Source organism: Elephas maximus, chromosome 6 (genome assembly GCF_024166365.1).
Source record: "Elephas maximus indicus isolate mEleMax1 chromosome 6, mEleMax1 primary haplotype, whole genome shotgun sequence".
NCBI classification, from domain to species: Eukaryota; Metazoa; Chordata; class Mammalia; order Proboscidea; family Elephantidae; genus Elephas; species Elephas maximus.
The window spans coordinates 64,507,115-64,529,128 of NC_064824.1; the positions used below are offsets into that span (position 1 = coordinate 64,507,115).

The window sequence follows — 22,014 nt, forward strand, 5'->3', positions numbered from 1 at the left end:
TAATATAAATAATTAGTTAAGGTTTAACTTTGAAATCGCAGACTTTTAAATTATCAGAATATCATTGTTGTGTCTTTTTTTTTTTTTTAATTGACATTTCTTTTCCTTTTGGCCTAATATTCTCTACTGTTTTTCTTCTTACAAGCGATTCAGTAAATAGACCAAGTTTTCATAGCAGTGAGGGCCAAAAAATTAAATAAATTGGATTTCCTTAAAACAAGATTTATTTATATAATGACAAATATGATATGGTACATTTTAATTTTGATTTTTCCTGTCTAACAATGCCTAACTTTGCTAACTAGTCCAATAAACATGATGATATTCTGAGAATGTCTCATTATGTGAAATGTAATGAAAACTAGTGAGTGGTAGATCATATTAGAACTTTAAAAAATGGTCAGTATATTTTTTATTAAAATTTCAGAAAAGTAATTAGGTTAAACTCTTGAAACTATTTTGGTTATTATCAGAGAGATAAATAATAACATTTTTTGAAGGTTTAATTATGTACCAGGCATTATTTTAAGAATTTTACTTGTTTAACTCATTTAACTCTACAACAAACCTCTGAGTTGGTAATTTTTTTTTTTATCATCTTCATTTTTGCAGATAAGAAAACTAAAATGTGAGAGATTAAACAACCGTCTGAGGCCAGAGTTAATATGTGGAAGACCCAAGGCAGTCTGGCTCAACACCATGCTATACTACTTCCAAAGGTGTCTTAGTTACTTAGTGCTACCGTAACAAAAAGCACCACAAGTGGGTGGCTTTGAAGAACAGAAATTTATTTTCTCACAGTTCTGAAGGCTAAAAAGTCCAGATCAGTTCTTGACCTCAGGGTCTTGGCTATGTCATTACTTCTGCGGGCCCCTCTCCTATCTTTTAGTGTCTGCTGGCAATCCTTGATGTGCCTTTGCTTGGAGGTGGGTCTTCGCATGGCATCTTTCTTCCTCCTGTGTGTGTCTCTGTGTCTGTTCTGCTCTTTTTATAAGATATGTCTCAGAAGTGATTAGGTTTAGGACTCGCTTTACTCTAGTACAACCTCATTAACATAACAAAGAACCCCCTATTTCCAAACAGGGTCGTATTTACAGGTATAGGATTAGTACTTCTACATTTCTTTTTGGAGGGCACAATTCAATCCATAACAATAAGGAAATGATTATTCTCTGCATATCTAATAAAGGTGAAATACACATTTAGAAAATATAGGTCAGGCAAAATTTGGTATGTGTCCAAAAAAAAAAAAACAAACAAACCCTGTTACCGGGTCCTATAGGGCAGAGTAGAACTGCCCCATAGTTTCCAAGGAGTGCCTGCTGGATTTGAACTGCTGACCTTTTGATTAGTAGCCGTAGCTCTCAATTAGAACTATCAAAGAAATTAAATTGCATCAAAGTATAATGGAAAGAATATAGAAGCTGGATTCTGATATGCCAGTTACTGTGGCTCTGGGCATGTCTCTTATTCTCTGTGTATTTCAGTTTTCTCCTCCGTAAATGGAAAGGTTTGTACTAAATTATTTTTAAAGCCTTTTTTTCTCTAACATTTTAGACTTGTATTGTTAAAATGGTTGATTAATGTCTTTTGGTACAGGAAAAATGATCAAATGAGACAATTGAATAAAAGCCAAAGACTCAAACATGAAGTTATCATTAAACACAGGATTACGACAGTTTCCATCAGGTGTAACCCAGTACAAATTCCATCACACCGCATACAGTGGATACTCAACATACATTGTTAGCATACATAGAGTTCAAAAATCAGTTTTCTCTTCCTTCACATACCATACATTTTTCCATAAAAGCTGCATCTACTGCCACCTGGTGTTCAAAATAAGTCTGATGTTTTACAAAAAAAAACCCAAACTGTTGCCATGGGTTCGATTCTGACTCATAGCGACCCCATAGGACATAGTAGAACTGCCCCATGGGGTTTCCAAGGAGTGGCTGGTGGACTTGAACTGCTGACCTTTTGGTTAGCAGCTGAGCTCTTAACCACTGTGCCACCAGGGCTCCACAACCAAAACCAAAAACCAAACCCATTGCCATCGAGTCGATTCCAACTCATTGTGACCCTATAGGACAGAGTAGAACTGCTCCATAGAGTTTCCAAGGAGCCAACCTTTTGGTTAGCAGCCGAAACACTTAAGCACTGTGCCACCAGGGTTTAGGGCTCCAAGAAGTCATCTAAAAATCTTTCAACATACTTCTCTTTCCATTAGTAGCAAGGAGAAAGTATGTTTGGCTGGTGTTCAGATTTAATATCCACCCTGAGATGAGCTAAGGGAACCACTTCTGGGTATTTGTAGGAGTAATTTGCAACAGGGGACTGTCACTTCAGGCAGTAAAATTGACAGGTTTGATTTGGATTATTCTTTTCTTTCTTTTTTTTGGATACATATATTCAGCAGTTTATGTGTTTTACTCAACATTTTGTTTGCCTACAATTCTTTGATTCTTTTCCACAAATATTCATTTAACTCACTTTTGAGGGAGCACACATGATGCAGAGAAGCCTAACTGCATTATATGACCTTGTATTGTGTCCTCTCCTGTTTTAAAACAAAAAACAAACCAAAAGAGATACAAAAGATGGCACCTAAGAAATTTATATGAATTTAAAAACAGGACAGATGAACAGTGGAAATAATTATAGAAATTAGGATATGGGCTTTAAAATCTTTCATTCTGAAAATATAAATTGAATCAAATTTTTATAACATATAATTTAATTTTTAAATATTTTGTCACTGTTAGTTATCATTGAATCAGTTCGGTTCATGATGACCTCATGTGTGATAGAACAAAACCTTGCTTGGTCCTGCACCATTTTTGTGATGTGTCAGTTTGGAATATTATGGTGGCTCACGTGTTGTTGTGATGCTGGAAGCTGTGCCACTGGTGTTTCAAATACCAGCAGTCACCCATAGTGGATAGTTTCATCAGAGCTTCCAGACTGAGACAGACTAGGAGGAAAGGCCTGGAGATCAACTTCTGAAAATTAGCTCATGAAAACCCTATGGATCACACCAGAATTTTTAAATATAGTATCTCAGATAAAATTTGTTGGGATTTACAAACAAGATGTTTTTATTTATTCCATTACAATAAAATAAGTGAGAGGAAATTCAAGATAAGGTTGTTAGGTGGTACCAAGCAGAATCACTGGCTAGACAGGAAATGAAGGAGTGGAATAGAGTAAATGCTTATAGGATAAAGGCACTGTTTGAGGAGAGTTGAGGGAAGCAGGTAGGTGATACTACCTGTGGGGAAGTCATACTCTTCAGAAGAGGTATGTCTACAGCTCTCCAGGAAAGTTTGTTTACTTCGAGAGACTTGGTTGTTGTCTATGGCTTGAGCCAGTCCTTGCATCTGTGGTACTGCTGGGTGGGTTCAAACCCTAAATTCTTTCATTTTTTGTACTTTCATTAGTCTGTGTTCCCAAAGGAGAGGAGAAAAGAATAAGAACAACAATGACAAGAAAAGGAGGTTAAGGGGAGACATCTGACAATGGTCTTCACCCTTTTGGATGAAATGCAATGACGTTAGTAACTAGAGTGCCATTCTAGATGTTTGTATCTTTGCTTTCAGGCCGACTAAAGCAGACGAGGTAGGTGACACAGGTGAGAGATCCAGGGGTCCATAGGAAAGTAGGGGCTATTGGTTTTATCTAAGCAAAAGAGAAAGAGAAGAAGCACAGAGAAAACTTTCCCCCGATATTTCTTATTAAAAAATTATACCAAATTTATTTTAAAATTTATACCAAACTCTCTCAAATTATTATTTGTTTTCATCATCTCTCCCACTGTCTTAGCTTGAGTGGCTTGAAATTTCATCTGGATTACCAACTCTTGTGAGTTGAATTGTGTCCTCCCAAAAGAAGTGACCTCAATCCTAGTACTATGAATGTGACATTATTTGGAAATAAGATCTTTTCAGATGTAATCAAGTAAAGATGAGGCCATACTGGGTTAGAGTGGTCCCTAAATTTTATGCATATTGAGTTTGAAATGTTGTGGGACATTCAAATGGAAGTGTTTATGAAGAATTGGGATATGAACATCGACTCTGTGTTGCCATTTAAAAATATGTCAAATATGATATTTAAAACCTATATTATGTATTTTAAAAATGGAATTTTTAATGTCAAAAAACTACACAGAACATAATCTCAGAATAAAGTAATGTTGTGATGGCTAACTTTTATATGTCAACTTGTCTAGGTTATGGTGCCCAGTTGTTTGGTCAAACACTTGTCTAGATGTTGTAGATGATGTAGTTCTATGAGATTAAATCAGTTGGACTTAAGGATATTCCCCTGCACAAATGGGTAGGCCTCATCCCATCAGTTGAAGACCTTAAGATCAAAAAGTGAGTGTTCCCTCAGTGTATTCTACCTCCATCCTATAAATAAATATCTTGCCGGAACCTCTTCTCTCTTCCATTCTCTTCACATGACCTACAGATTTTGGGACGTGAGATTGCAAGAATCTCCAAACTGTCACATGAGCTATAAATTTTAGGCTTCCCTGTCCTTCACAATTGCATAAGCCTATTTTTTTTTTTTTTTTATTCCTTAAAATAAATCTCTCTCTTTCTCCGTCTTTCTCCCTTGTTCTGATTCTCTAAAGAGCCCTGACATTTTAGTCACAGTTCTAAGACATTTTAGTCACAGTTCTGGAGACTAGAGAGGCAAACTCAGGTTGCTGGCTCTAGAGAAAAGTCCTTCTTTCTCTCTTTCTGAGAGCAATCATAGGCATTCCTGGGCTTGCATATTCATCTGCGTCCATCTTTACGTGGTGTCTTTTCTCTGTGTCTTTGTGTCTGTTCTGCTGTTTTTATAAGACACCACTCAGAGAGATTAGATTTAGGAACCATCTTACTCCGGTATGGTCTCATCAACATAACTTTTTTGGGGCACACGATTTAATCAACGACAGATGTCTTTAAGAGGAAAAAAGCTTTCATTCATCTTAAAATTTAGGTGCGTCTGACCCAAGCCATGGTATTTTCAGTCACCTCATATGTGTGCAAAAGCTGGGCAGTGAATAAGGAAGATCAAAGAAGAATTGATGCCTTTGAATTGTGGGGTTGGTGAAGAATATTGAATATACCACAGACTGCCGGAAGAACAAACAACTCTGTCTTGGAAGAAGTACAACAAGAATGCTCTTTAGAAGCAAGGATGGCAATACACTTGCTGATACACTTTGGGTATGTTATCAGGAGGGACCATTTCCTAGAGAAGGACATCATGTCTGGTAAAGTAGAGAATCAGTGAAAAAGAGGAAGACCCTCAATGAGATGGACTGACACAGTGGCTGCAACAATGGTCTCAAACATAGCAACAATTGTGAGGCTGGCACAGGACTGGGCAGTGTTTTGTTGTCTTGTATGCAGGGTCGCTATGAGTGAAAACCGACTTGATTGTACCTAACAGTAGCAATATATATACAATGCTATTTTTTTAATATATATGATATTACATATATGTGTATGTATATATGTAGCTAATTCAAATTTAAAAACTTACAACTTAATTTTATTCTGAAATATTACATTGTATGTAATTATTTTCTTGACCTACACTTGGCACTTTGTTGTTGTGCACCATTGAGTTGATCCCTACTCATAGTGATCCTATAGGACAGAGTAGAACTGCCCCATTATGGAAGCAGACTGCCTATCTTTTCTCCTTCAGAGCAGCTGGTAAATTCAAACTGTTGATAGCAATACACAGAGAAGAGAACAAACATCTGGTGTATCCTAAGATCCAGTGTATCACAATAATATGTAGTGGACACTGTGACACATTGCCCATCCCCCTTCAGGACAATGCATTCATTCCTTAAGTTAGAGGGAGTGTGGAATGCTGATGGTTCATAACTGTGACCATATCTGGGAATTGTCCTTGAACGAAGGGAGCAGCCTCACTCAAAGTTGTGACCCATCTCCAGATGCAGTCCGTATCCAATGACTGGCTAATGTAAGGGTATAAAGACCTGGTTCTTTTGCCTGGATTCAGATTAGGATTTCCAGGAATTGATTCCTGAGAGTTCAACTTCTCCTTCTGTCTGACCCTGTTTCCCTTGCTTCCTTTTAACTATTGTTCTTAAGAGTACTTTCCAATGAACTTTGATATAAATCTCTATCTCTGACTCTTCTGTCTCAGAAGAAACTGTATTGCATAGGAAGGCTGAAGAAAATGGAGTCAATTGTCCTTATCATACCCTTTTGGGAAAAATACGGGCACTATTTCTTACTTTTCCTTGAAAGGGTGAGAATAAAATGGCTAGAGATCAGGAAGTGAATTGATGAGATGTGAGAACTGTGAGCGATGTGGGGAGACTGCAGAGCCCTCTCAGCCAGCTAGATGCCCATTAACAGTAAGACTATAGACTGCTTCCCATCATAGTGGAGTTCAGGGCAGGTGAAACTCCTTATAACTCATACCAGTCATGGGCCAGCCTTGACACTTCTTGTCTGGAGATCCTATTGCTCTTTATATTACTCTTTATCATAGATTTTGTAGCATGATTAAAACATGGAGTGTAACCCCAACTCAGATGATGTACAGAAGATCTGGACTTAATAAGCACAGATGACCTACACACCAGCCTCTTATCAGATAATTCATCCTCAAATTCAGTGCTTCAACAGCATTGAGGGAAGACTGTCGGAGGGATCAGCCATCCATATGTTCTTCTAATCTAAATAGATCCCAAAATATATGTGTATAGTCATCCAGACCATTCAAGAACTGCAAATTGAGACCCAGTTGACAGAATTGTTTTTCTTGGCCCACATTAAGGGATGTTATAGGCATCAGCCTTAGGGGAACCGGAGAAGAAAGAGGATGGAGGTGGAAAGCTGAAATGATGGTCATTAGCAAACTGTAGCTTTTAGTGATCAATGCTACAAGTTTTTGGAAGGCTCCCTATTATATATATTTGGAAAGTATCTGTGTCACCCAGCTGGGTTGCCAAAGACATTGTAGTTCTCAGGAATTAAAAACCTAATGACTCCATTTTGACTGGCTTATTTATTATCCTTAACATTCTTCCTTCAATCATTTTGCTTTCCATTCTGTTTTTAAGTGATTTTGCTTTTTAACGACCTGCAGGATAATGCAATTTTGTTTCCTTCCTACATTTGAGTTCAAAATTCCTATATTTAAACAAAGCTAAACAAATATGCTTAGAGTCAATATTAAAAAATATCTTCCCATTTTTAAAAAGAAGATTAGAAGAAACAGCCCAGTGAAATGATGACTCATACATTAGTGTTAAAAAGCATGACTTCAGAGGCAGGTGAAGCCTGCTAATTGTGTGATCATGAGAGTTATTTAAACACTCTAGGTGCCAACATTGGAACTCTTAATGCCTCACCTGTATGAAATAAAGACCTTATGTATGTAAAGAATTTAGTGCTGAACTTGGTAACATAGTACACATAGTTAAGTCTTAATTATAAATCCATAAACAAATAGAGGGAGAGAGAGGTAAGTTTTTTGAGTATCCATGATGTGCCAATTAAAATCTATGAGTTAGCTTATTATATCCTTAACAGATAAGGATACTGAGGCTTTTCTTAAATAAACAACTAGCTTTACAGATATTAAATGATGGAGCCAGGATTTAAACATGGTTCATGTGCTTGGGCATGATGCTGTCCCATCTCTTTTCAGTGGAAACAAAAATCAACAACTAGAGGTAGGCATCTGTCTGTCTGTCTATCTATCTATTTTATCTATCTATCTAAGAGGTTGAAATTGAAAAATTGAGAGACAATATGCTTACCTTATAGTGTTGGAACATGAAATACTCGTTTTCTTTTCAGAGCCTTTGCCCATGCAGTTGTCTCTGTCTGGAAGGCTAACTGTTTTCATCCTTTATGTCTCAGTTCGATGCCAACACTTGACCACCAGACTGGATCAGTTCTCCCTGCGTTATGCTATGGTAGCATTCTGAAGTCCTCCTTCATCACACTTGATACAATTGTAATTAGTTAATTGTACAATCATTTTTAGGATAATCTGCTAAACCAAAGCTCTGTAAAGATGATCAAGCTCCTGCCTCCCTCTCCCGTTGCATTGCTTAGGCTTATCCTCTCACTCACCATGTTCAAGCCCCATGGACCTTCTTTCAGGTAGTAGAACTAATCAGATTTATTCCCAGCCTAGAGTCTCATTTAGCTTTGTTTTCTGCCTCTATCTAGAACAAACTGCTTTAAAATCTTAGCATGGTTAACTCTTTGTTATTCATAGACCAGCTCAAATATTGCCTTCTCAAATGCTGGTGACATCACACCAAAATGTCCCCTCTTTCCCTGACCATCCCTACTTCACAGCTCCTCTTTTCCAACTAGGCTTTATTATACCATCCAGCTTGATTTTCTTCATAGCAGTTATACTATCCGAAATTATCTCTTATACAGGTTTTTTTTTTTTTTTGGTCTGCCCTACCTGCCAACACCCCACAGAATCCTGGTAGAATGTAAGCTCTGCAAAGAGCAGGAAGCTTGTCTCTTTTGATTATCACTATAGCCATGGCTCAATCAGAGCTTACTATGAGTCGGAATCAACTTGACGGCAGTGGGTCAGTGGGAATGCCATGGCACCTAGGACAGTCTGACCTCAGGGGTAAGTCAGATCTGCTGGACAGATATCTCATCATCCAGCTGGCTAACTTTGACATGTTTTCATGCTGATGGGTGTGGCACAAGACTGGAAGTGGAAACATTCAAGATCTCTTGAGGCCTAGGCTCAGAATTGGCATACAGAGCCTTTAGCTGCACTCTATTGGCCAAAGCAAATAACCTGCCAAGCTCATAATCAGCGGTGGAGACATAGACTCAGCCTTTTTTGTGAGAGAAACTGCAGCGTCACAAAGAAAAAGGACATGGGTACAGGGAAGAGTGAAGAACTGCGGCCATAAATACAATCAATCTATAACGTATGCATTTTGGAAAGTCATCATAATTCCATTCCAGAACAAGATGGGGTGCAAATAAATACATATACAAATATGTTTTTTCTGATTTAAGAAAACCAAGTAGGAAGACACCCCAAATGTAAAAAGCAGTAAAGTGTATTTGATTCTGATTAGATAGGTTTGAATCTTATCTCTAAGAGTCATTATCTGTAAAATGGGGATAATAATCATACTCAACCCAGGGGATTGTGGGGCAAATGGTAAAGCACTTGAATATTAGCAGACAATTTGGCTGTTTGAACCCGTCCAGAGGCACGTTAGAAGACAGGCCTGGTGATCTGCTTCCAAAAGATCACAGCCTTAAAAACCATATGGAGCAGTTCAACTCTGCACACATGGACGAGTCATCATTTGGAATTGACTGGCTGGCACCTAACAACAACAAAAGCATAGGAGGTAATATAAATATTTAACATAATGCTTGGCTTATAAGAAGCATTCAATAAATGATGGCAACTGTTACTAGATGTTGTTATTCATCACTGTTGGGGAGCGTGTTGAGGGAAGAATGAAATTAGCAGCATTATGGGAGAAAATGACTTTTACAAATATTTCATCACTTTAAGCACTAAGAGCTTGGTAGTGGATTTAGAAAATACATTTTTTTTTTCCTTAAAATTGTCCTGTGACTAATTTGGTTGATGGAAATATCCCCAAGAATTAGCTGTCCCTTTTTTTTTTAACATATCAGTCATACTGTACAATACATACAATCATCAGTCATACTGTACATACAACAATATTCAAAATTCAAAATAGGACTAGCATTTGCTTTAATAAAGTGCTATATCCTAGAATAATAAATAATAATTTTACTATTATTAATCTATGCTAACTCACTGCATTATTACATTAAAATCATTCATTCTATAAAAGTCCAACTTGGGGTCTAACTAACTATTGGAAAAGCGTTACTTCAGAAACCAAAACCAAACCAAACCTCTTGCCGTCAAGTCGATTCCAACTCATAGCGATCCTAGAAGTGGCCCATAGAGGTTCCAAGGAGTGCCTGGTGGATTCGAACTGCAGACCTTTTGGATAGCAGCTGTAGCACTTAACCACTATGCCACCAGGGCTCCCAAAAGTCAATTCTGACTCGTATATCTTTGATAGCTCAGCCAAAGAACACTATTTCCAAAGATAAACTATTCCAGAAATTACAATGGAAGCCAATGGGGGTGTGTGGGGAGTCACTAGTCAGAACACAGTTTTCCAATACCTTGGTTGAAATTGCCCTGTTCCATTAGGGAATTTGTTAGGTTGTTCGATAGGTGCCCTCAAGTTGGTTCCGACTCATAGCGACCCTGTAGGACAGAGTAGAACTGCCCCATAGGGCTTCCAACAAGTCACTGGTGGATTCAAACGGCTGACCTTTTGGCTAGCAGCTGTAGCTCTTAACCACTGCACCACCAGTGCTCCATTATGGGATTAAAAAAAAAAAAAATTAGGTTACATAAATAAGAAATAAGGGGAAAAAAGAAAGAAGGAAGGAAGGGAGGAAGAGGAACAGAGGAAGAGGAGAAGGGAGGAAGGCAGGAAAGGAAAGAAAAAGCAAGGAAGGAAGGCAGGGAGAAAGGAAGGAAGGAACAAATGAAATGAAAGAAGAAATAAAATTTTTGGTGTTCTTTTTATATGGAAGGGTGAAACTTCTTTTTATTATTATTTTTAAATTCATAATTGTCTTGCTACATCGGGCCATTCTTCTTCCCCCTATGAATTTTAGGATTAACTTGCCTAATTCCAGCAACCTCAACAATATTAAAAAATCATCAGTTGAAATTGTATTAACTTTGGGAGAGTTTACATCTTTGGAATATTGAGGCTTCCCATGCATCAGCACAGCTATTTATTTATTTATTTATTTTTAAATGGACTATTTCTTAAAAAAATTCTCCATGGTGTTCTTGTGCATTTTTTTAGAATTATTCCTTTTTTTTATTTCATAGTTGTATTGCTATTATAAATGCTCTTTCCCCTAATATTACATTGCTTAATTAATTGTTTCTGGCATAGAGCAAAGACAAACTTGCTGATTTCTTATTCAGTGTAATAATGCATCTTCATGCTTTCTTCTATATTCTGGGTAGTCTACCTAGATTTTTGTTTCTTTATACCTGTTACAATGCTTTGTTATCATTTCCTTTTTAATTATGACATTAACTAAAGCCTCTTATGAAATGTTAAATCACATTGGAGATGGTGGTCATCCTTGTTTTTTATTTTAGGCTTTTGCTCTAGGATTGGTAGACACATATTTATAATTTTCAGTTTTGATCTATTAAAAATTTGTGGAAAGCGTTTTATTTATTTGATTATGAAGGAGTATTAATATTCTTTCTATCCATTGAGATGCCCTTCACCTTGACTGTTATTGTGGTGAACAACATCGATTAACCTTTCTGACATTGAGATATCTTTGCATTTTGGGGATATATCCTAGTTGTGATGCCCTTTTCTTAACATTTCTAGATTTAAAATGTAAATATTTTATATGGAAACTCTCTTTAATATTCCTACATAAGATTTATCTATATTTTCTTTTACTGTCCTTGTCTGATTGTCAATCTCAAATATATACTTCCATAAAATGAGTTGAGGAGGTTTTTCTTGAATAGTTGACATAGAGATTGCTGTTTCTTGAAGCTTTAATAAAACTCACCATCTGGTCGTGGTATCTTTTTCACCATGGCTAGATTTTTGATCATCAATTTATTTAATAATCATAAATCCATTCATATTTTATATTTATTAGATGCATATGTAATACATACATATGTACACACAAGACATAAAAAAAAGACATACATATATTAAATTGACTATTTTAACTCATTCTTATGGATTGAACTGTGTCTCCCAAAAAGACATGTTCAGGGCATTTCTTGTAGTACAGGACTGCTGGCGATGAATTCACTTACCTTTTGTTTGTCTCAAAAATTATTTATTTTGCCTTCATTTTGGAAAGATCGCACGTATGTTAGATTGCTAGATATTGGCCCGCAGGTCACTGAGGCTGTATGCTTTTCTTTTTTTCAGTCATTTTCTTTCTCTGTTGAATTTAAATAGTTTTTGCTCCTAAATTTTCAAGCTCACTGATCTTTTTTTCTGCAGTGTCTAATTTGCAGTTAAGCCATCCAGTTAATTTTTTTTTTTTTACACTTAAGTACATACAAAGTTTATTAAAAATAGGCTGCAACTGAAACACAGTAGAAATGGGAAACTACAGCAGTTTTAATATTTTTTTCATAATAATGTACAATTATGAAAAGCACTTTTTCACGCATTCGCATTTGACCTGATTGTCCAAAGATGGGCAAATCCACTTGTTTGCAGGTTGTACAAATCTCCTTGCATGTAGATATTTACATGTACTTGCATGTACTTGTATGTATTTGTTGTTGTCTATATATTAACAGAAGAGCGATTCATCTGCATCTTTCTTTAGGGGCAGTGTGGATCCCATCACCGTAAGGCTGCTAGTGTTCTCAGGATATTTGGGAGAAGCTTGCATTTCCTCGAGCTTCCAGAGCAAGGGAGTGAACCCTTCATAAACACTTAGGACCACTTTACTCTCTTACTTGAACAAGGGAAATGGGAAAACACACTTTCAAATAAGTACCCTGATATATGTAGAAAAAATATTTACACTAGCATCATTAATTATTTATCATACACTTTTCAAAAGTGATTTCTAAGGCAGTGAAAGCCCCTATCTCCTCTATTTGAAAGTGTGCCTCTTTTCCTAACATATGTATTTGTAAGAGAACAATATGGTACAGACCGTCTGGTTAATTTTAATTTCAGATGATATATTTTTTTCTTTTTATCTCTAGGGCTTTTATTTGGGTATTTTTACAGTTTCAGTTTCTCTGTTATATTCATGTGTCCCTTTAAATGCTTGCCCTTAGTCATAATATTTGTAATAGCTCTTTTGATATCTTGGTCTGCTTATTTCATAATTTTATCATAACCGAATCTGTTTCTTTTTTCTCCTGGTATGAGTCATATTTTCCTGCTTCTTAATATGCCTGAAAGTTTTTATTGAAGGCTGGATGTTGTAAATTTTAAATTATTGAGTGCTGCATTTTATTGTATTCCTTAAATATGGCGTCCACTTAAATTACCCTCAGACTGCTTTAGTCTTTTTGAGCGTTGTGGTGAAGTGTTTTTAAGTCAGGTCCAGAGAAGCTTGTAATATAGAGCAAGAGTCCATAAACTTTGTTGTCTCAGGACTCCTTTGGTCATGTTTTATAATTCTGTACTGCCTATTATCCAATGTCTAGAAATAGTTGTTTCATACACTTTGTCCAGTTTTCTAGTTGTTTATAAAAAAATTTTTTTGTTTATAGTGGATGGCATTCCCATAGCAGTTAATCTTTCATGAATGAAAGTACAAAACCCTGATTTTTTTTTTTTTTTGGCATTCCTTAAATGATTTATTATTTAAAATCAACCAAAGAAGAAAAAATATTAATTTCCTACTGCTCACAAGAGTTATGGAACAAAATTTTATTTTAGCAAGTTTCATAACTAAAATATTGCTGTATAGAAAACTGTTTCTAGTGTTATTAACTCTAAGTATGGGGAAATGTGTGAACTATTTGAAATTGATGTAAGGGGCTTTTTGTTTTTAAATAACTATATATATGTGTGTGTGTGTATATATATATATATAAATAATCTTCCCCAGTCATTACACCCCACACCAATGACAGCTTAGAATTTCATTTTTTTCTCTTCCACATTAGCATATTTAATTTTCATGCATTAAATCAACAGATATGAGCAGGAATATCTAAGATATGAGAATATAACTGTAAGAGAGTAATGATAAAATTAAGCTTTCTACTGGCAATCATCAACATAGTCTCCAGAGCACCTAGATTAATAACTCTACCTTATAATTTCAGAGAAAAAATAATAGTTAATATTATTATATAGGATTTATTGATAACATAATAACCACTGAAGTAAAAGAATATAAAACAAAACAAAACATGTAGACAGCATTATAATGCTGTCTTATAAGTGCTTATATATAAATGCTTGCTATACAACAATTCATGGCATAGTTAGGATAGTAAATCACATTTCCATCTTCTTGGTAAAGAAGATTTATGTAAAAAAAATGTGCTTGTATCTGTGGTATGCAACTTGGCCATGGGAATACTCCTGCCCCCAGCAACGAAAATTAACTTTAGTTAATTGTGTTGGTAATTCTGGCTAATTAAGGTGAATGTACAAAAGTTGTTATATTGTAAAATCAAAGCATGGTCAGTATTGGTGTAAAAAAATGCACAAAATTTTTTCATCCAAAATAATAAAAAGGTTATGTGATCATATTGGGGATTAATGATAGGTATTCCAGGAAGGAGCCCTGGTGGCACAGTGGTTGTTGAGAGCTTGGCTGCTAACCAAAAGGTTGGCAGTTCAAGCCCACCAGCTGCTCCCTGGAAACCCTATGGGGCAGTTCTACTCTGCACTATACGGTTGCTGTGAGTTGGAATTGACTCGACGGCAACGGTTTTTTTGTTTTTTTTTTTTAATTCCAGGAAGGTGCCTGGAGCTTCCTGAATGTCTTGTCATTGGTGTTATTAAAATGGACTAGAGTGGATTCACATTCTACAAGCTGCTCCATTGGAGGCACTTCAGCACTAGACACTGCCTCACAAGCTCTTACCCAATTATAAGGCGGCCTTATGGTACCTACTTTTGCTTCTTACATACTGTATAGTGGAAGAATTGCTCTTGATTTCCATGCTGTGTCTTTAAAATGTTTTACATACCTGTTTAGTGCTATAGGTCTGGTTATTGCTATGATTTCTAGAGTTTTCTGTAGAAAATAAATGTAGGTAAATGCAGGCTAATGCACATGCAATCAATACATTGCAAGGTTTTTAATCACACTTTCTTCCTGTACAGATCAATTGCTAATGAAGGTATCCAATTACTTCTCTCAGAGTGTATTTGGGAATAGCATTAAGTGAGGAGAGGTTGGTATGGCCACCTGTTTATAACTATAGATTATTCATGAGATCTTTCCTGCAAGCATCTAACGTGGCTGCCACAGAGATCCCTGGCAGACCTTGACTAGTTTGCTGGCGTTGCACTGCAGTAGAATCCTTGTATGCACTGGAAAGATCCAGTGTTTTATTCTGCATAAAACAATGTGACAGCAGCACAATATATTTAAGAATTCATATTTCACGGGAATAGCAGACATCTTATAGATGAATCTTAGTCACTTTTTGTGATGTAAAAAACAAATCATGTCTCCTTTAATCAAATTGATGCTACTATTGTGGACTCTTGCTTAGCCTGAATATGTCAGTGCTCCACCTTGATCTAAAGAAGAAGGTTCATTCACCTGGGAGAACAAATACTTTACTTGATCAGAACTATCAAACATGATTGACAGAACAATTAAAAAGAAATATTTACTCAGCAACAAAAGGTAGCTCTTTCAACATACTGAGACAGGGTGATATACCTAATGATAAAAAAGCCACTTTTGCTTTACGTTGCACTATATTATGGGCTTATGGCAATTTTCCTATCAATTAAGTTTTAAAAATATGTCGCGGGACTTCTAGTTTGGACAAGATGGCATAGTTAATTTCTTTCTTGGGTTTCTCTGCTAAGCACAACTTTAAACTCTGCAAATGGTGCAAAAGGAAACTAAAGAAGTCTGAAAGATGGTAATGAGAAAGTGAGCTAGTTTGAGACCCCAAGACTGGAGGAATAGCACAGTACAGGGCATGGTACATCCCACCACCCAGCAAAAGGCCACCAAGACCTGGCATTTCCTCACCCCTTTCCTAGCAATAGAAAGCAGCCCAAGCAGGCTTATTCCTCTCCGAGATCAAACAGAAGTTCCTCTGGCAACATTAGACAAACCTACGCCTCTGGCAAGGAAGATCAATTAGGAGACTCACCAAAAATAAGGGGGTCTTAGACTCCCCTTATTTTAGAAAGACTGTGAGGTGGGGAGGTAGAACTGGTAAGAGAGACCGAGCTCTAGCAAGCTGGGAAGACTTTTTGACCCTGAGGCCTAAGACTCTTTGTCTTCTCTCAAAGACACCAGGGTCAGCTGGTAATGCTGGCAAGTAGGATACAGTCACAAGTGTCCAATATAGGAAGAGTCTTTGTCCTCATGGGAAAGCAGTTGAGGGATCCCACAGCATTCCTTCCTCACTGAGAGATGCCTGGTGGCCTGGCCTTGGGAAACCTCTTCCGTTTCCTCAGGCAGCAACAGCAAGGACCAGTGGGAGCATAAGAAGCATCAGATAAACCAAGAACACCAAAATAACTCTGCAAGGACTCTAGGAACTGTAGTACCATAGGGGCTGCAACCCGCAATGAATAAGGAAGACCGATGAAAATAGATGCCTTTGAATTACGGTGTTGGTGAAGAATATTGAATATACCATGGACTGTCAGAGGAATGAACAAATCTGTCTTGCAAGTAGTATAGACAAAGTGCTCCTTAGAAGGAAGGATGGCGAGACTTGGTTTCATGTACTTTGGATGTGTTAGCAGGAGGGATCAATTCCTGGAGAAGGACATCGTGCTTGGTAAAGTAGAGGGTCAGTGAAAGAGAGGAAGATCCTCAAGGAGATGGACTGACACAGTAACTGCTACAATGGGGTCAAGCATAACAATGATTATGAGGATGGTGCAGGACCAGGCAGTGTTTTGTACTGTTGTACATAGGGTCACTATGAGTCAGAGCTGACTGGACGGCACCTAACAACAACAGAGGTTACAACCCACAAAAGTAAACTAAGACCTGTGTACTAAATGTAAACAGGTTGACTGCCTGCTAAAATTAAAGATTTAAATAGAATTCAGAGCCTCTTTAACATAACAGAATGTCCAGGATACATTAAAAATCATGCCACATATAAGAACCAAGAAAATTATAAATTTATGGATGATATGATACTATACGTAGAAAAACCAATAGACTCCACGAGAAAACCATGGGAACTAATAGATTCGGCAGCAGTTCGAATCCGTCAGGCACTCCATGGAAGCTCTATGGGGAAGTTCTACTCTGTCCTATAGGGTCGCTATGAGTTGGAATCGACTCAGCAGCAATGGGTTTGGTTTCTTTGGTTTTAGCAGGATACAAGATAAACGTTTATAAACATTTATCAAAAACAAAACAAAAATGTGGTTTACAGGTTGTGTTTATTTTTTATTGTATCTAAAAGTAGAATATATTGACTTTGTTAAAAATAATTCCACAGTTTTTATAAGTTTAGTGGCGTACACGATTTACATGTAAAAGCTGAAATTTCCAAACTAAAATCAGTTTGTATTCTTTATGAAATTTACAGAAGCAAGTTATGATTCAGTTTAAGTATGTGAAGCAGTTTCCACATTAAAGCATTCTTAAGAAGTAGAAAACTGAGAAGCTTAGATAAAGCACCAGCTGTCACCAGGTCACCAAATTAACACTGATTCCTCACTGGCTCACATCACATGGATGGAGAACAGGAGGAAAAGAGCAAGGAACACTTACAGAAAGAAACAGAACCCTGAAATTATATTTGCTTAGGGAATCCCCCAAAGGCATCTTGGTCAGGTTATTAAATTTCCAAGGAACAGAAAAAGTTAGATTATAATAGTTAAGGCTCAAGATCATGCAGTCATAATAAAATACAGTTTACTCAGACTGAATGCGGTGTAACATATTTACAGCCAACAGCATACATATTTTCTTCCTGAATCCCTTAGGATTTTGTAAGAATGTTGAAATCAATCTTCATACAGAATCTCTAACTTCATGGGTATAATTGACTCAATTTTTATAAATGAGCCAAAAAACAACGATTTGTACCTTTAAAAAAATTTTTTTTTCCCATAGTGAAACTCATGTTTAGGGTTTTAGAGTTTTTCAAATATGAAGCATTTTTAGAGTCATTATATACATGATGATATAAAAGCAGTAATGACATCAGCAACAACAACCAAAACCTAGAAAGGTAATTGAATAAGTAAAAATAACTTGCATATACTAAGATTATAAAACAACTATGATGAACTTACATTTTTATCTCCTAATTCTCAGTTCTCACAGTTTGAGGATCATTTCTTTCTCTAAGTTATAAAGAACCATCAAGTACAGTGAAAAGTACTTTAAAGTGGCCACAGTTGCCTTATTAATGGCCAAGACACATTGAAATGTCCTAGACATAACTGTAGCCCTCAACTCTCTTGATTCATATTATGACATGCATCTGCCAGATCTTACATACTCAGGGTTACATTCTGAATACATGGTAAGAATACTTGGTTTTATGATAATGTAAAGTTTGTCTCTATTAATATAGTCTCTATTACAACATTTCAGTAAATGTATACTTTTAAAAACTATAAATGGGAGAAAAGTAGGCCAGAACTGTAGTTCCCTTTATAGGCCTTGTTTATAATTCATCTTATGGTAGAATTGGAGCTTAGGTAGAACTACTCAAAGAGATGAGAATCGAGGAACCAGAGAAGAATGAAACAATATTAATTTCTATTACCAAAAAGAAAAAAATAAAAACTGGCTCCAACCAATCTTTTTTAAATGTGGTTTTAATCAGCCCAGGAGCCTCTGAGATTGAACTGAAAGGCAACTTCTACAGAACTCCTTCCAAAAATTTATGGTTTCTCTACATAAGGTTTTGATTTAATGACCATAGCATTTCACTATTTTTCAAACACCACTCCACATTAAGAACTCGTTTGTAACTAAGTCCTATTAGTGGTGACTTGAAGCCCATCAAGTTCAAGTAGACATAAAATATACAAGAAAGACCCTTTTGCTGCTTATCCCTTCCACCACCTTTCCCATTCTCCAGAAGGGGCAAGTGCCATCTAAGCCATATAGAGAAAATGAGCATTGGATTGTCAAGTGACAACTTTAACCACTAACTGCTCACTGCAGCAATATTAAGGGAGTTGTCTTCCTGATAGATTGATTAGACTAAATACATAGAAGTAAAAAGTGAATTTGGTATGGAGCCTTGCGAATACATTCTTAACTTCCATGGGTTGTGAACAAATGATCTTTGCTTTTATTTATGATTTAAACTTTTAACATTTCATGATACATGAGGAAAGTGAAGGGGTGGTAAGTGGGATTAGACTTGGCTTTGAATAATTGACTTTTCCTTAGCTTTATCAAAGTGGATATCTTCTTTAGTAGCTTTAACACTTCCACCATCATCTATCATGTGAATATCTGATGTATTTTTGTAATTTCGCCTCAAACGGTAACTTTTATAAGCACGTTGGATGATAGTGGCTGAGACTGCCTCTTGTTTTCGTTTTAGAGTAGTTGTAATTGGCTCATACGTGATCTTAAAAGGGTTGGCTAATATAAACCCAGTTTCTATCTCTGAAATGACTTTCTCCATCCTCTCATCTTTACCCAAAACACGCTTTGTAAAAGCGAGCAATATGTCAAGACAGTGAATTCGGTCCCCAACTGCCATGGGAAGATCCATGGCAACGAGCTGGCCCTTGTTTGGTTTTGCCATGAGAAGAGGAGGATCAAGAGCAGCTGCAAAATCTGAAAGCTTGCTAGAGTCTATGTATTGGGTCTTATCAGGATCAAACCTCTTCCATACTTGAAAAAACTTCCTAAAATCATCTTCACTCAAGGTCTTGGCTTTTTTTTTTGAAACAATATTGAAAAACTCCATGACAACAACAATGTACATATTTACAATGATCAGCCATGAGATGAGGATGTAACTGACAAAATAAATAATCCCAAAATAGGGGTTACTGCAATCTCCTTTAACCTGAGTCCCAGGGTTGATTTTATCAGGATCACAGTCAGACCATTCACTGTTGAAAATTGCACTAAGCATCCCATCCCAACCAGCAAATATGGTAACTTGAAAAATGCACAGCATGCTGCTCCCAAAGGTTTCAAAGTTGGACACATCATTGATTCCAGCTTCTTTTTTAACATAGGCAAAATTGTACATTCCTAAGATGGCATAAACAAACATGACCAGGAAGATAAGAAGACAGAGGTTCAGCAATGCTGGGAGGGACAGCATCAAAGGAAGCAGCAGATTATGGAACACTTTTGGTCCTTTCCCAAGACGCAGGATGTGGATAATCCGAGACAGAAGTATCAGTTGGACGAGGGAAGGAGATCCAAGGTAGTATTCTGCAGGTAGAAATAGTCCTTGGAGTGGAAAAAGATAAAACAGTAAATGAAATTATTCAAACACAATTGTATTTAGAGGAATATAAATTATTTTATATTTCAATGTTGTTTCTATAAGTTATGATGATTTTATTAATCCCTTCCACTTAACAACACATACTGAACGTTTGGGTTAGCCAAAGGCTAACTGTGGCAATGCTCAGGGCATCTATCAAAATTTGGAAAAGAATTCTTCTGTATCATTATCTTGAGAGTATTATAGATCAAATACTTCTGGAATCATAGATGGCATGAATCTATAATGTAGGCTAGTAGTCACGATTTTTTCTGATTGCCCTTGGCTCAAGAAATTTAGTTCATTCCAACTTCTATTAAATGTCTAATAAAGATATAATTCAAATTTGCAAAGATGAATGACATAATTTATGCCCTCAAAGACCTTATAATCTACAAAGTAGAGATAGACACTCTAACTAATTACAACACAAGGCAGAAAGACCTATTTCATAAATATAATCACAAAAATGTCTGGTATTCAGTGATTCAAGGATTGTAATTAAGTGTACATATTTCATAGATAGTATTTGGGCCCTTAGGAGCTTTAAATGTGAATTGCATAAATGAGTCTCTGTCCTCACAGAACTTTTTTCTAAAAATGGTGGATGCACAGGCAAGGATGGGAGTAAAGACATTGTTTTAAGTGTTAAACAAGCCAAAATGATAATTTCCATAAAAAGCATAAAGGATGTTCTCGGGAAGCACCAGAGAGTGTGGTTTCTTTTTTACGTGAAAAGGTGGGGAGGGAAGAATCCTATGAAGCTTCTGAGACAGTATGTTTGCTTAATCTGGAAGGATCATGCCTCACATTTCTGTTTAAACTTGGTCATTGTCCAAGATGGCAGTCCCTCTTATGTTCTATCTACAGCCTCATCTCCATAGTGCTCTTGTGAAGTTTCTACTCTGACTCAAGTTCTTATTCCTCCCCAATTTTCTTTAAACTCTTTCACTATGCAAGATGTATCCCCATTTCATTGTAAACCAGTTTCCCTACATTCTCGTCACTAAATCTTCAACTCTTTTAATCTGAAATCTGACTCTGTCCTGAGGACATGATTTTTTCCATGCAATCTCTCAAGTGTAGACAGTTCATTCTCCTCCATACTGTTTCTCAGTATGGAAGGATAGAACAAGTATCATTATTTCTTCCCAATGTGATTTCCATATCATTCCTCTTACCATTTTTTAAAAATTTCTAATATTTTGTGGATAATGCCATTCAGCTATACCATCTCCTACCACTCTATGATCTACTGATTCCCCCTCATTTTATTCATTGAATACTTCAATACTTGGCTCACTGCCTCCCTGTCTATCCCAGTACCTACCATCAACAAGCTGTTTCAAGGTTAGCCGCTTAGTCTTTGGCCTTCTCAACTTTGATAATTTTCACTATCATTTTATTTAATTCAGTTATTCACATCTATGTCCACATTCTAAAGCCAAGATACCTTCTGAAACTTCAGATTCAAACAGCTCACTTTCTCTGTCTCTAACCACAATTTCCTTTTCTTCCAGCTCTCTGATTCAGTTACTCCCACTTCGCTCTCATGTTGTTGTTAGGTGCTACTGAGTAGATTTCTACTCATAGCAATCCCATGTGATAGACTATAACTGTCTAACAGTGTTTTCTATGCTATAATGTTTACAGGAACAAATCGCCAGGTCTTTCTCCCATGAAACCACTGGGTAGGTTGGAACTACCAGCCTTTAAGTTAGCAACTGAATGCTCAGCCACCGTGCCGGGCTCTTTAATTCCATAATTTCTCTGTTTTCTCCT

General features: G+C 36.6%; 1 protein-coding gene across 7 annotated transcripts in view; it reads right to left on the bottom strand.

Moving 5' to 3' along the window:
* Positions 1–17,182: 17,182 nt before the first annotated feature.
* Positions 17,183–22,014, bottom strand: part of SCN7A (sodium voltage-gated channel alpha subunit 7) — a 71,960-nt gene continuing 67,128 nt past the window's right edge. For all 7 annotated transcript variants that reach the window (XM_049887358.1, XM_049887360.1, XM_049887356.1 and 4 more), the window contains one exon: positions 17,183–20,195. In XM_049887358.1, the coding sequence (XP_049743315.1) occupies positions 19,135–20,195 (1,061 nt within the window). In that variant the 3' untranslated portion in view covers positions 17,183–19,134. The remainder of the gene's footprint in view (positions 20,196–22,014) is intronic.